Genomic DNA, 14,474 nt, shown 5'->3' with positions numbered 1-14,474 from the left:
AGGGCGGGAACGTGCCGTGTGTCACGTGTCGGCGGAGGGCGGGAACGTGCCGTGTGTCACGTGTCGGCGGAGGGCGGGAACGTGCCGTGTGTCACGTGTCGTCAGTGGAACGCAGGAACGTGTTGTGTCACGTGTCATGTGCCATGTCACAGGGAGTATGCCGCGTGTCACGTGTTGTACGTCACATGCCATGTGTCAGGAGCTGCAGGCTGCATGTCATCAGGTTTCTGGAGCCCAGCTGACAGTGCTGGATCCTGCTGTGTGCGTCTGGCTGTGTGATGAGGCACTGGTCTTCTCCACGCTCTACCTCCCAGGGCAGGCAGCCACAAAGCTGTGCAGACCCAACTTGGGACAGTGCTGGGGAGGAGGCCCCGGTCAGTGCCAGGCAAGGTCACTGCCTGCCAAGTGGGTTGTCCTCCCGATCTGGCCCTCGCTGTGGGCCTGTGTGCAGAGGTCCACGGCACCCAGCGCAGAACACCCGTGGATGTGCAGCAGCTGGACCAGGGCGTGTTGGATGAACAGACTGCCATCCCGCAGGAGCTGCTCGCTGAGAAGGACACTGGATGACCTGGGCATGGTCATCCTTCAAGCCTCAGTTTAGACAGCAGTGCCTCCAGACCCGAGTCCAGATGCACCCCACGTGGGCCTCATGGCCAGCACTGCCCACCACTCCTGCCTCACCCAGAGGTGGGGAACCCCTCTGCCCGTGGCCCCATGGTCAGATGGGCCAGGACCAGCCCCAGAGCTACGGGCTGACGGCAGCTCTCTATCTCTCCAGTTCTGGACCCTTCCAAGGCTGCTTTTGACACGGTGCCTTTCTCAGTGCTGCAGCTCCGGACAGGACTTCCTGCTTCCTCAGCCCCAGGCCTCAATCCCAACCCCTGTGCATGTGAGTCTGCCTGGCACCTACAGGGGCACAGCCAGGTCTGCCCAGAGGTGTGGAGGATACTGGCGTGGGGAGTGGCGCCTGCAGAGCCAGGGACCCGCCGGGACATCTTCGTCTCCTGGGCTGCTCATCCCCAGGGCCCAGGTCGGCAGCCTCGGTGGCTGGCAGTTTCCACTGTGGACAGCAGCTGACTCCAGGTGATGGCAGGAGGAGTTTCCCAGGCAACCTGTCGAGGACCCATGAGGAAGCACAGATGCTGGCGGCACCTGTCTTTTCAAGCTGCCCCAGGCCCTGTCCCTTCCACTCTCTTGCCTGGCACATGAGCCACGGGGAGCAGCCGGCGGCCTCGGTAGGCCTGGCGGTTTCGGCGGCCTCCGTGGTCTTGGTGACCACCGAGCTTTCAGAAGCTTTCCTTCTGAAAGCAAAGCTTCACAAGAGACATACAACCCAGCCTCCCTGGAGCCCAGGGGCCTAGAGCGTCTGTGCCCAGAGACCGCCCAGCTGCGGGCAGCTTGTAGACGCCTGGGCACCCATGAGCACCCCCGGGGGGCCAACGGACTCAGCCCTGTGTGTAAACAGATTGACATGTGTCAAGGTTGCACCCCAAGGCACAGCCTGCTGCCAGGAAACACCCCCTCTCCTTCGAACGCACGGAGTCGGCCATGAAATTAACCTCGTGGCCATTGTTTTCCCACCCATTTGATAGCCCAATGTCAGCTCATCTGTTAGAAGGAAATAAAAAAGTCAAGCCTAAATGTACAAAAAATTATGATGGAAGTCCTAAATAAAGCAAGCTTATTGAGTCAAAAATCAATCAATCAATAAGGGAGTGGATTAGGAGCACCTCATAAGCCCCAAAGAAATAATTTGCCCAAACACTGGGATTTAACAGTGGAGGACCGAATTCCAACACTTTTAGGAAGTAAATAATGAAAAATCAATTCAAAGAAAAAACAGATCAAGAACCCTGGACTCTGACACATTTATTGCTGAATACCATTTCTCGGCTGACCCGAAAACTTCGGAAGGTGTTTATTTACTTTCAACACCTTCCAGAGATCAATATTTTTAATTTGGATCCGAGTTATTATTTTTCACATCACAGCAGCGGGGAGCGGAGTAAAGTGGCTCATATTTTAATGCTAAAAAGATCGATACGACAGTTTCACCTTCACTGCAGCCCCAGCCGCACATCATCGCGTCCCGCGGGGCTGCAGGTGCTGGGGCCGGGGAGCAGGTCATTACCTGCCCGCTGAGCAGACAGCCCGTGATTTAGCGGAGCGCAAAGGGCCCGGTGCCCTCAGAAAACCAATCTCGCCCCCTCTCACTTCATCAGGCCTGTCTCACCCCCAGGCAGGTGAGGAGGCGGCGAGCCCCAGGGCAGGGCTGGAGCCCTAAGGCAGATGAGCTTCCTCATCATAAACGCGTTTGCCTTTCCTTCCCCTTCCCTGGATCAAAGAACATCCGTAAACTCCATCAATTTTCCATAAATTCCCCCTAAAGTCTTATTTAGGAGAACAAGAGAGGAAGGGGGAGCTCATGGAGGAGGAGGAGGGAAAGCAGAAGGGTGTCTCCCAGGAAGCAGCGGGCCTCCTGTTCCTGGGCCACCACTGGGTACTGGGGCCCCCACCCCAAGAGCACCAGGGCCGCTGCCTGGGGGCCATGCCAAGAGCCTGCCTCTTACAGACTCCAGAGCTGGGGGTGGGGGCTGTGAGCTGCCGTGCATAGCACTTGCAAAGGGCATCTGTGCCCCACTTCACTCTCCACAGACCCCAGTCACGAGGGAGGCAGGCCCTGCTCTGCAGGAGGCCTGGGCCCCGGGAAAAGCCTAGAAGCCACCAAGGCGTGAGCAGAGTCCACCATGGCGATGCTTGCAGGTCACTCATGGTGCCAGCAGAGACCTGCCCTCCGAGGTGCAAAGGCAGCGCTAAGGGGTGGGAGAGGGGTGAGCCCCTGGTTGGTGACCAGCGGCCAGGTGCTGTGGCCGCGCTGCCCAGCAGGCCTTGCAGGCTCTAAGTTCTGCTCCCAGCCTAAGAGCCTTGAGTGAGCAGGTGGCATGGCTAAGCAAGCGCATGGGGCCGTCCTGGCTGAGGCAGCCTCCTGTCTCTGGGGCCACTCCACACGGAGGCCTCCCCCATGAGGAGCTCGGACTCCACTCTCTCTTGCTCAAAGCCTCGGCTTGTTGCTGCCCCAGACCCAACTAGGTCATCGGACCCCAGGCTCAGGCCTGCCAAAGTACCCACACAGCCCTGTCGCTGCTGTCTGCCCAGAGACTCCTGGCACACGGGGTCCCACAGATCCCCACACGCACCATCTGGGCTGAGTGCCCAGGCCCGCAGAGCCCTGCTGCATAGCGAAGGGTGCACATGCCTCTGGGCCACCTGAGCAGCTGTGGAAGGGTAAGGGTCTGCACCGCCCTGGGCCCCTCCAAACTGTCTCCAGGTGCTGCATGTGAAGAATCATCTCAGGAACCCGGGGCAACCCCGCTTGGCACTGTCCAGGACCGGCTCACCCGGCCCAGCTGGCTGGCTGCACCTCCAACCCCTCCTTCTGTCTGCCTATGTGGCCACAGAGGGGCTCAGGCAAGAGGCGAGGTGGGGTGACCTACACAGCCACCTCCTGTACCAAGCTGCTCCTCCAACCCCCTCTTCTGCTGACTCCTTGACTCCAGCTGGGGTCCTGTGCAGCAGGTACCTTCCCAAGTAGGGGGGACTCTCCGAGGAGCAGGCACAGCTGGCGGGGGCACGGGTGTCCCTGGAGGCAGTGTGTCTGCCAGGCCACACCTTCTCAGCCCTCTCCCAAAGCTATCTTAATCGTACCAGCAGATAAACCCTTCTGCTCCAACTTTAAGCCATTTCAAAAGCATGGTTTCTCCAAACTTCTTCCGGGTGGGTGGATGAAGAGGAGAGCGGGGCTTTCCTTCTCACACCCTGACCCCACTGCCACCTTCCCTCTAGGAGCCAGGGCTTTCAGTCCAGTCGGGGCAGTCCCAGGCATGGGCCCCAGCATTGCTCATAGCTCCCAGCAGGAAAGCTTACTGCAGCAGCTGAGGCTTTGAGAGGCCATGGTCACTGCTGGGAGGTGAAGAACCTGCTGCAGGTGCCCAAGCCAGGCCCTCCCGGCACCACCAGTCCACGTGGGACCTATGCCCAGCCAGCTGCAAGGCTTCAATGGGACTAGAGACAAGGACACAGGCTGGGACCTACACTCAGGCGTCCGCAGCCCCACACAGCCTCTCCGGGAGGGGCGGGTGACAAGCAGGCCAGTGCCATGGATGGTAAGTCACTCAGCAGAGCTGGGAGGACGGGATGGCCTTGGCTCCTACCAGGCCCCACGCAAGCCTCAAGTCACTAAAATAAATATGACCCCCATTCATCCTCTGGGCTTCCCAGATAGGCCAAATCAGCAGCAAAGCCCAGTGACCGGCCCCCACCCCTCCCGCTGCAGGGCTCCCTCCTGTGGTGAAACCAGACACGGGTGAGGTTAAACGAAAATGAACTTGCAACCTCTTCCTCAGGGAACCCTCCTGGAAGCGGAGTTCAGGAAAGCCGCTGCCCTGCATTCTCTGGCCGATGTCGGCTCTCCAGGCACTCAGTGATGTGTTCTCGGGGCTCCCCGTGTGCCCAGCAGACGAAATACGGGATTTCTGTGCTGTTGGGGCTTTGGATCAATAGACACTTGGCAGCCCTGGAAAGCCTCGCCCAGGCACTTCTTCAGTGTCGAGGCCCTTGTGGGAGGGTGCACCGCGGTGGCTAAGAAATTTCTCTGGGTACCAACGTTGTACCAAGACCTCCACGGGGGGCTTCCCCTCAGCCTTGTCTGCAGTGCTGTGGGTAGACACATGTTCCCAGGGGTAGGGACACCAGGCTGAACCCAGAAGCAGGGGCTCTGACGGAGGTGCTTCAGGGATGAGGCACATGGACCACCTGGCATTCAGGTGTCTTCCAGCCTGGCTCTCGCCACTTTTCCATACTCCATGCAGGCGCAGAGCTCAGGGATCAGCCTGTGCACCTCCTGGGGCCCTCCACCCTGAGCCAGGTCCACCTGGCCTGGCGGGGTCGGTGCATGTCCATCCCAGCCTCAGCCTCCCAAAGTGCTGGGATTACCAGCATCAGCCACTGTGCCCGGCCTAATATCGTCATTTTTTAAGCATAAAAGTTGCCTTCTGATCATCGCTGGCAGGAAACTCTCAGGCGCTGCGTGGGTGCCATCTCCTGGTGGCAATGGGCACCGCAGGTCGCTCGAAGCCCCTCAGCTGCGTCCCCACCCCCGCAACAGGCTCACGCGCCAGGCGCAGCTTCAGGTTCAACTGCCTTCTGGGAACAGGCCACTATTTTCTGATCCCTATTAATACCCATGACAGCATTTATGTACAAGATAAATTCATTTCAATTTCCTTTTTCAATTAATGGCCTATTATTTGAACCAGACTCAGCTAAAAATATTGCTCCAATACCATCAATCTTGTAAAAATTAAATTTTTCCTCCCTCTGACAGCCGGAGGGCACCTGGCTGGGGCAGGAGGGTGATTGGCTGGCTGGCCGCTGCTGTCCAGCTCTGCCCAGGACCCCGGGGGAGTCAGGACCTGCCACCCAGACACCCCGAGGGCCCCCAGCAAAGACCAGGCCACTGAGGCGGCCAGTGGTGGCCCAAGGGGCAGTGTTCCGGGACCCACCGGCCCAGTCTCAGTGACAAGACAGGGATGACAGGCCCAGCTGGTGCCAGCTTGGCATGAGCTCCCGCCTGGGTGTCTGGGGTATCCCGGACCCTCCCCACTGCCAGGCAAGGCTGCCCTCTACCATCCACCTGGCCTAAAGCCTCACTCAGGGCTGTGGCTATGGGAGAGACCAGGTCTGTGCCCAGAAAGGGAAGCCGGGGCTGGAGCCCACTGAGCTGAAGGGCAAAGGCACAGGCATGGGAGCTCCTGCCAGGCCCCAGTTCCCCAAGAGCAGGCCTGAGACCCACTCCCACTCCCATGCCTTATCCTGTCCCATTTTCTAGAAACCCCCATCATGGGGGTAACTGGAGGAACAGCCTCGGGGCCTCAGGCCCGGCACGGCTGCCTCTGGGTGGCCTGTTCAGCCGCCCTGGTGCCCCACACCCTGGAGTCAGACATCTCAGAGACCTAACTGGGAAGCGTGTACACGCCGGCCCGCATCACTGTCGAGCACTTTGAGGCACCAAGTGCGCGGTGGCTTCTTGAGCAGGGGGGCCCAGCCCAGCTCCCGTGCTTCCTCCCCCGAGAGGCCCCTTTCCTTTGACAGGTGGGGCCGTGCTCCCCTCACTGAAGGCTGTTGCAGGATCTGCAGTGGGTGCAGACTATTTTGGCATCTCACAGATTTTGAAGGTTCTAGCTTTTCACGTAATTTAAAATATTTTCTCATTTATTTGGTGACATTCTGTTTGACTTGGGGTTAGTAAAAAATAAGTTAATTTCCAAATATTTGAGACTTTTCCATAAATCTTTTTTATTTACTCCTAATTTAATTCTTTTTGGTGACAGAACGTGTTTGTATCATTTCTGTCTCACAGAGGCAGGGGCAAGTTCTTTCGAGAACCAAACTCATGCCCTGGTGACTGTTCTGCTGGAACCACCCAGGGCCAGGGAGGACCCCTTGAAAGAAGGGAGAACAACCCCAGAGCTCATACAGGGCTGGCATGGCCTGTGCCCAGCAGCCAGGTGCAGATGCCCAGTTACGCACACCAGGCAGTCTCGGGTGGACCTGAGCCCTTGAGCACAGGCCACTCTGGACCCACCTGGAAAACCCTGAAAGGCAGGTGTGGACAGCAGTCACAGCCCTCGGGGGCCTGAAGGTTTTGCTGAGGCTTTCGCCCTGCTGTGGAAAGATGTTTTTGGTGAAAACAGAACCACAGCATGATGGCTGACCCTCCATCCAGCCATGTGTGCCTCGTTCTCAGGTATCCCAGCCAGGCTCGGACAGACTGAGAGGCCTGCTCTGGCCAGGGCCCAGCACGTGGGTGCCTTCTGTCTGTGGCTGCGTCCACCGCTGCTCTGGTTGGAGAGCCTCAGACACCAAGGGCACAGGTGGCGGGCACTGCTCCTCCGCCCACCTGCACGTCAGTCAGCAAGAGGTGACTGTGGGGTCCTCCTGCGGTGCAGAGCCTCCTGTCCGTCTCCATCCAGCCCTGTCGGTTTCGTGTCTAAGTGAGCTCTGATATTAGGGGCACACATTCACAACCGCTATGTCCTCCTGAAAAGCTGACCCCTTATCATTGTGAAATGACCCCTCAGCCCTGACAACACCCTCGTTCTGAGGTCACTGTGATATGGAGACAGCCACTCCTACTTTCTTCTAACGACTGCTGCAAGGTACATCTTCCTCCGTCCCTTCACTTTTAAAATACCTGTGTCTTTATATTTAAAGGAAGCTGGAAAGAGCTGAGCGACGGTCCACCTGAGGAAGAGGTGGCTGGTGGCTGGCACAGATGAGGCTCCCACGGCAGGGCGGCACAGAGGTAGGGAGCAGAGCCCTACTCTTCTGAGGGTGATGGGCGGCAAAGGGCCTTCATGTCACTTGCTTTCAGCAGTCTGACCTTGGCATGCGTTGGTATGTTTATTTGGCTTGGAGCTTGTTGCAGTATTTGGATCTTTCTGTAAGTTTCATGGAATGGTGAAGAAATCTGAGCCATGACATCTGTAAGCATCGCCCTGTCTGCCTCCTCTTCCCACTCCTCCTGGGGCTGCAGTCACACGTGTTAGGACACCTGGTATTTCACCGTGATTTCTATCCACTTTTCAGTCCTTCTCTCTGTTTCACTGTAATTTTTGTGGCTGTCTTCAAGTTCAGTCACCTTCTCTTTTCTTCTGCAATGTCTAATCTGCTGCTCACCCAGTGGTATTTTCTTTTTCATCTGAATAAGCCCCCACTTGGGAAACACAGGATGCTGGGTCATGGCAGAGGAGAGTGAGAGGGTCAAGGAAACTGCCGTTTTATGGAAAGGATGGCAGAGCTGAGAGGAAGAAGCTGGTCGGGAGGAGGGACCAAGATGGGAGAGGAAGGCAGGCTGACAGGAGGAGAGATATCTTGAGCACAGGGATGAGGCCTTGGCTCTGGTGTGAGTGGGCCCTGCGGCCCCCATGTGCCCCACGGAACATGAGGAGAGACCACTTGTGTGTGGCAGCTGCTTGACAGCGGGAGGGGCGGAGACCGAACAGGGGATTCCTGGGATTGTATAGACTCCACTACGGCTGGGGACCACGCATGGCAGCCGTGTGACCACCTCAGGGACAAGGACATTGATTAACTGGCACTAGATGCCCAAACAAGTGAGATGACCCTTGAACCCAAAGAGTAATGAGAGTCCCACCCGCAGGGCAGGGGAACACTGGAGAGCGAGACCCTCAGCACTGCTGCCTACAGGGGCGCCCACCAGGGAGAGGGCAGATTCACAAGGGCCTGTCACACAACGGTGGGATGATGGCTGGTGGGCGCTGATGCTGGGACAGGCCAGAGATGGGGGAGAAGGATGCAGGGCCTCCCCAGAGACAGGGGAGATGGATCCAGGCCAGGGGGACCCAGGGCCTCCCCAGAGACGGGGGAGATGCACCCAGGCCAGGCGGACTCAGGGCCTCCCCAGAGATGGAGAAGATGGACCCAGGCCGGAAGACCCAGGGCTTCCCCAGAGACAGGGGAGATGGACCCAGGCCAGGGGGCCCAGGGCATAAAGACGGGATTTAAGATGTGGGTCTTCGAACCAACAGCGAGTTATTCACGACCTGCAGAGCGTCCCCTCCTCTGAGGGGCTTCCTGTCCCTTCCCAGACACCTGGTGCCTGTGTCTCTGTGGCTGCCATGTCCACCAGGGCCACCCTCTCATGTGTCCACCTGACAGAGGACCGCAGAGGAGGGACCAGAGGAGGGACCGGTCTTTCGCAGCCCTGTGGAAGGCTCCGTCCCACTCCCCCTGTGGTCATCCCGAGGAACAGCCTCTCTCGGAGGCAGGATGCCCCAGCATGGGAGCAGGGCTGGTGATGGTGGCTCTCGGAGCAGATCCTGGCTGCTGTTCAACCTCTCATCTACACGCCTGGAGCCTCAGACACCCTCTTTTTCACACACGCTGAGGCCCTGGGCCTCTCCCCGGCTGTTACTCCCCAACTCCCGCTTGGGCTTGGTCTGGAGCCCCAAGACCCTGTGCGTGCCGGGCCATCTTCCCTGTCAGGCCAGCCACGGGCTCAGACCACCGAGCAGACCAACAATCAGGCTGTGGGAGCGCCAGGGAGGGCGGCGGGAGTGAGGCTTCAGGCGGGGAGCATCCCAACCCCCTCTCCCTTTACACAGGTGAAGGGCTGGCTTCCGCCAAGGCCAGCCTGTTTGACCCCTGCACCGGGCAGCGGAAGCGACTCACCGTGAAGTGCTCCTGGGATTTGTAGTTTTCGTCCAGGTAGACTCGAGCCCTGTTATATTCTTTCATCGCATCACTCGACAATAGTTCTCTGGAAGGAAGAAAGTAAGTTCCTGAGGAAAAGCCACACAGATGCCTTGCACCTCATGAGATGCCCACAAGATGTAAAGAGGGGCCCCAGCACATGGGCACATCACCGTGAGACTGTCCACCCATGACAGGCAGAGGGCAGAGAACGGCAGCAGCCACCGCAGGAGCTGGCCTCACGTTCAGCTCTCAGCATGTGCAGAGCTCAAGCTCCCGCAGGCTCTGGTCTCCACGCAGCCTGTCAGATGCCGGGGCCTGAGGCCTCCCAGGGATGGAGACGTCGAGAACAGACCCAAGGTCTCATGCCAGGGAAGCACAACTCCAAGCTCTGGGGGGGTCTCCTGATAGCTCACGCTTGGTCTTCAGAGAGAAACTGGACCCCCAATAGCCACCAGCACACACAGGTTGGGGCACATGCACCCCAGGGCCAAGGCAGTTCTGTCCCCCTCTGCTCCTCCCAGAAGTGGCAGTGACGATGGTGGCTGAGTTGCCACGGCCTTGCAACCACACAGGAGGGAAAGGACCTCTGGACACGCCATTGTCCCGGACCGTTCGTCCTACTGGTCACATTTTACCGTCAGGAAAGCCTTAAGGAGACAAGCTCGCCACCATCTCCACAAAGCACGGCTGCACAGGAAGCCACTACACACCCCTGGAGCCCGCGAACGGGAGGACGAGGCCCCATCTGTCCGGCCCCTCCACGGAGACAGTACATCATCCCCCCACCCACGCTTGCTTATTCAAGACACTGGGGAGACAGGAGACCAGCACCCCGTGATCCAGCCAGTCCACGTGTCAGGAAGAAGGGGGCTCCACGTTGAAGAAAATAAAACCGCACCAGTAGAGAAGGGCAAGGCAAAGAATGCCTTGACAGACTCCCACTGATCGATCCCAGGTGGCTTAACTGTTGGCAAACACAACCGTCAACATGCTTTAAAGGAAGAAAACAGGGCTCAAACACTAAACAACGTAACATTCGCAATGTCTGGCATTGTATGGAAAATAGCTTGGTATGAGAAGCAGCAACGCCATGTGAATGTGTCCCGTCATCCTATGAAGAAGCCGTCAACAGAAACAGACCCGGAAGAGGCAAAAATGACGGAATGAGCGGAAAGTAGCTGGAAACAGCCACTACAACTGTGACCAGAGAGCAAAAGGAACGCACAGACACAGGGAAAAGCAGGGAAAAGCGAGGACAGGGAAAGCACACGTGAGGCTTCTGGAAGGAGGTGACAAACACAATGTCAGAAATGAAAGAACTGACTGCGTGGACCTAAGAGAAGATCAAAACCTGCAACAGAAAAGAGCCCGGCAACTTCAAACTACAGCAACAGAAGCCATCCAAACTGAAACACAGGGAAAAGGAGCTGAAAACAATCAGAAGAGCTTTGGGGCCCTGTGGGGCAGAACCAGGCAATCTAACAACAGGTGCCTGGAGCCCGAGAACGAAAGAGAAGGGAAGGAAAAGAAAAACAGCATTTAAAGAAATAATGGACAAACTTCCCCAAATTTGATTAAAACGATAAACCCACAGACTGCAAAAGCTCAAATAGCCCCAAGCAAGATAAACATAAAGAACATCAAAGTAAAATACAACATAATCAGGTTGCTGCAAACCAGCTATAAAGACAAAACCTAGCAGTGGAGGAAAGGGCACATTATATACAAGAAAATTAAGAGAGAACAATGACGAGATTCTCACCAGCAACAATGCAATACAGAAGACAATGGGGCGATATCATTAAAGTAGTGAGAGGAAAAAAAAATTGACAAGCTAGAATTCTATTTACAACAAAACAGCTTTCAAAAATGAGGACAAAGACCTTTTTCAGATAAACAAAAGCTGAGAAAATTCATGAGCAGCTGACTTGTGCTAAAATAAATGTTAAAGAACGTTCTTCAGGCAGAGGGAGAAGGATGCCAGATAAAAACCAGGATCCACACAAAAGGGCGGAGGGCACTGAAACCAGCCAGTGAACTGGTCCAAATCAATGGCGTTTCTCTCACGTCTTAACCTTTTAAAAAGAAAACTGTTTAGAGCAAAAATCACAATGCTGTACATTAGGCATAAAGTGCGGAGGAAGAAAACTTTACACACGGCGTCGCGGGGCCACGCTCTGCTGTGAAGCTCTCACACCAAACACGGCGACGTCATCCCCGTCCGGCTCATGGCATCCCCGCCTGCTGGGGGCAGCGTCCTCCGTGCTCAGGGTCCATCCTCACTTTCTCTCCTCTGGAAGGTGCCCCCTGCTTTCCTTTTCCTACCGACTCACTGAGTTCTTCATATATTGAGACACTGGTTTTTGTCAGGAAGGTGCGCCGCCGATATCTTTTCCCAACATGGCTTAATTCTGACTTCATTTTAAGTGCCTTTTCATAAGCAAACGCTTAGTTCAAACGTGGCCACATTCTTCAACCTTCTATTCTGTAGGCTGTACTTCCTGTACATTTTAAAAGAAATCTCTCTTCCCAAAACTATAAAGATTTTCTCCTATATTTTAGACTGAAATTTTTAATGTTGCCGTTTACATTTATGTAATTAATACAACTGAAATTCGTCTTACGTAGGGTGAGTGAGAAAAGGCTGCTTATGACATAAAGCAGGGATCCAATTTCATTTTTCCCAACACAGGACACCAACGATCCCATGCCCCTGCCTATGTCCCCACCTGTCCTCCTCCAGGTGCAGCCATGAGGAACTGGGCGGGGCCTCGACTGTGCTCTCTGCTCTCTGGGCTGCGCACCTGCCTTGACCTGCTCTCCTTTCCGGGCCTGTGCCATGCCACCTGCCCCACCGCTTCTTCCGAATCATCCCTGGGGTCAAGCTGGGTGAGAAGCCACTTTGTTTTCTTTCAGGATTCTTTTAGCTATTCTTGACCCTCTGCTTTTATATGGTAATTTTAGTATTAGTCTCTTGAGTGTTAGGAAAAATGCTGCTAAGATTTTGACTAAAACTGCCTTAAACTGGCCAGGCATGGTGGCTCACGCCTGTAATCCCAGCACTTTGGGAGGCCGAGGCAGGCAGATCACAAGGTCAGGAGATTGCGGCCATCCTGGCTAACATGGTGAAACTCCATCTCTATCAAAAACAAAAAAAACAAAAAAATTAGCCGCATGTGGTGGCGGGCACCTGTAGTCCCAGCTAAGGCAGGAGAATGGTGTGAACCCGTGAGGCAGAGCTTGTAGTGAGCCAAGATCACACCATTGCACTCCAGCCGGGGCGACAGAACGAGACTCCATATCAAAAAAAAAAAAAAAAAAAAACTGCCTTAAATTACAGATTATTTTGGGAAGTTGTGGCAGTTTTTTTTTAGCAGCTGAAACCATCACTTAGTTTTGCTCAAGGACCCTGTGCTGGGAGTTCAAGACAGAGGCCTTATGTCTCCACAACAGCCGGCACCTGGACAGCGAGGACGCAGCGGCTGGGATTGCCTGAAGCCTCGCTCACACTCACACTGGCACCAGGCCGGGAGGGCTCAACAGCTCTGCCCACAGATCCCGACTCCACGTGGCTATGTCAACCCACAGAGTGTGGCAGCAGTGAAGCTTTGCGATGTTGGGGGCTGGTCCCAGAAGCCCTCATGCTGCGAAGAAGCCAGGGCTCGCCCAGGGTCTGGAGGTGGAGACCAGCCCCCCAACACGGGAATGTGCCAAGGCCACACTGTAGGGACATGGAGGACGGGCTTCACGGCTGCGGCCTCAGGAAAATACAGCAGCCACTATTAGCAACAGCCAACAGAAGGCTCCACGTCTGGACACGAGCCTGCCTGCCCCTACCTACCCATGTCCACTCCTGAATGCCCCAGGTCCGGGCGCCCCTCTTCCCTGATGGGACCCAGTTGGGCCGGCTCTGTCGGAAGTTTCAGGGCGTGCACTTCGGGACCACATGCGGGGCACCTTCCTCCTAAACGACGGAGATTTCGCCTCCAAGAAAGATGGACGCTCCCAGCCGACCTCCCTGAGACAGACTCTGCAGTGGGATGTGAATCCCGGCCACCGCAGGCCCGACCTCAGACACACACACACACGGGGACGGCTCTGCTCAGTACGTGGGGCTCACGTCCCCTGGCCCGAGAGCACAGACCCTCGCCGTGTGGAGGCAGCGGGCTGTCACTCCGTGGCCTTCCGTCGCCGCCCCAAGGAGGCTCGCGGTCACATGTCTGGGCCACTCCTTCTCTCTTTGGAAAACTGAGACTCAGCCAAGATGACCCCCAGGCGAGTCCTGAATGGTGAGGCTGGGGATCACGGTACCATCAACAGACCCCCGCCGGCACCCCCACCCCCGGAGAAGAGGACACACACCAGCACCTGCCCCGAGACTTACTTGACGAACTTGTCCACGTGGGACATGGAGGCCTCGTAGTTCTTCCCTCCAAACTCCTGACAGTGCAAGGCCATGAAGTGCGGCTTGTGTGTGTGCACGACCTGGAGGGAGAGAATCACACTGTCAGGGTGGTCGGAGCCGCCCGCAGAGCCACACGCCACACATGGCACCGCCTCCTCCACTGCTCCCACGGCCTGGGAGCCACCACGGTCTGGCAGAGACGGGGCCCCATGTCTGCGACCATGGGTTCTTCCGGACAGATTCTAGGAGTCACCTCGCCTTTATGCTTCTAGTTATTTACATTTCCAGTACTTTTCAATTTCCCATTACTATAAATTCCATACAGAAGAGTCCAGATTTCTCAGAGCCCTCGTCAATCATCTGAAGGCCTTTTTTCCAGTTAAAATAAGTTACACGTTTACCGCAGAGCATCTGGGAGCCTCAAGATCAACTGGTTACAATCTCACCAGGAAGTCTGCCATTAGCAACACCCAGGCACAACCCCAGCAAGGGTGCACACGTGTGCATGTGTGTGCGGGAGCACGTACCAGCACGTGTGTGCCTGGGCATGTGTGTGTCCACGTGTGCCTGTGTATGCATGTGTGTTCATCTGTATAGGAGGCAGGCACTCCGCCGCCTGTTCACAGCCTGGGAGGATGCCGACACACAGCAGCAACTCACACAAGGTCACTTCCAGTAAGTGGCAGAGCCGGGAACTGAGCCTGGCATCACGGCCACTGGTCCCCTGCCCCACCCGCCCCACCAAGGCTCCCAGATCCCCGACATGTCTCTGAGGTCCCCAGCAAGGATTCCG

At 56.4% G+C, this 14,474-nt stretch overlaps 1 protein-coding gene across 1 annotated transcript in view; it reads right to left on the bottom strand.

Annotated features, from left to right (window-relative positions):
- The window catches only part of INPP5A (inositol polyphosphate-5-phosphatase, 40kDa), a 128,354-nt gene extending 114,595 nt beyond the window's left edge, over positions 1-13,759 (bottom strand). Inside the window, exons 1-2 of the mRNA XM_011941971.1 lie at positions 13,661-13,759; positions 9,253-9,340 (exon numbers count right to left, since the gene is read on the bottom strand). Of these exons, the coding sequence (XP_011797361.1) occupies positions 9,253-9,340; positions 13,661-13,734 (162 nt within the window). The 5' untranslated portion in view covers positions 13,735-13,759. The remainder of the gene's footprint in view (positions 1-9,252; positions 9,341-13,660) is intronic.
- Positions 13,760-14,474: the final 715 nt, after the last annotated feature.

Source organism: Colobus angolensis, unplaced genomic scaffold (genome assembly GCF_000951035.1).
Source record: "Colobus angolensis palliatus isolate OR3802 unplaced genomic scaffold, Cang.pa_1.0 Scaffold204, whole genome shotgun sequence".
NCBI classification, from domain to species: Eukaryota; Metazoa; Chordata; class Mammalia; order Primates; family Cercopithecidae; genus Colobus; species Colobus angolensis.
Note: the sequence above shows the minus strand (reverse complement) of the source record. Positions and strands in the feature narration are given on the sequence as shown.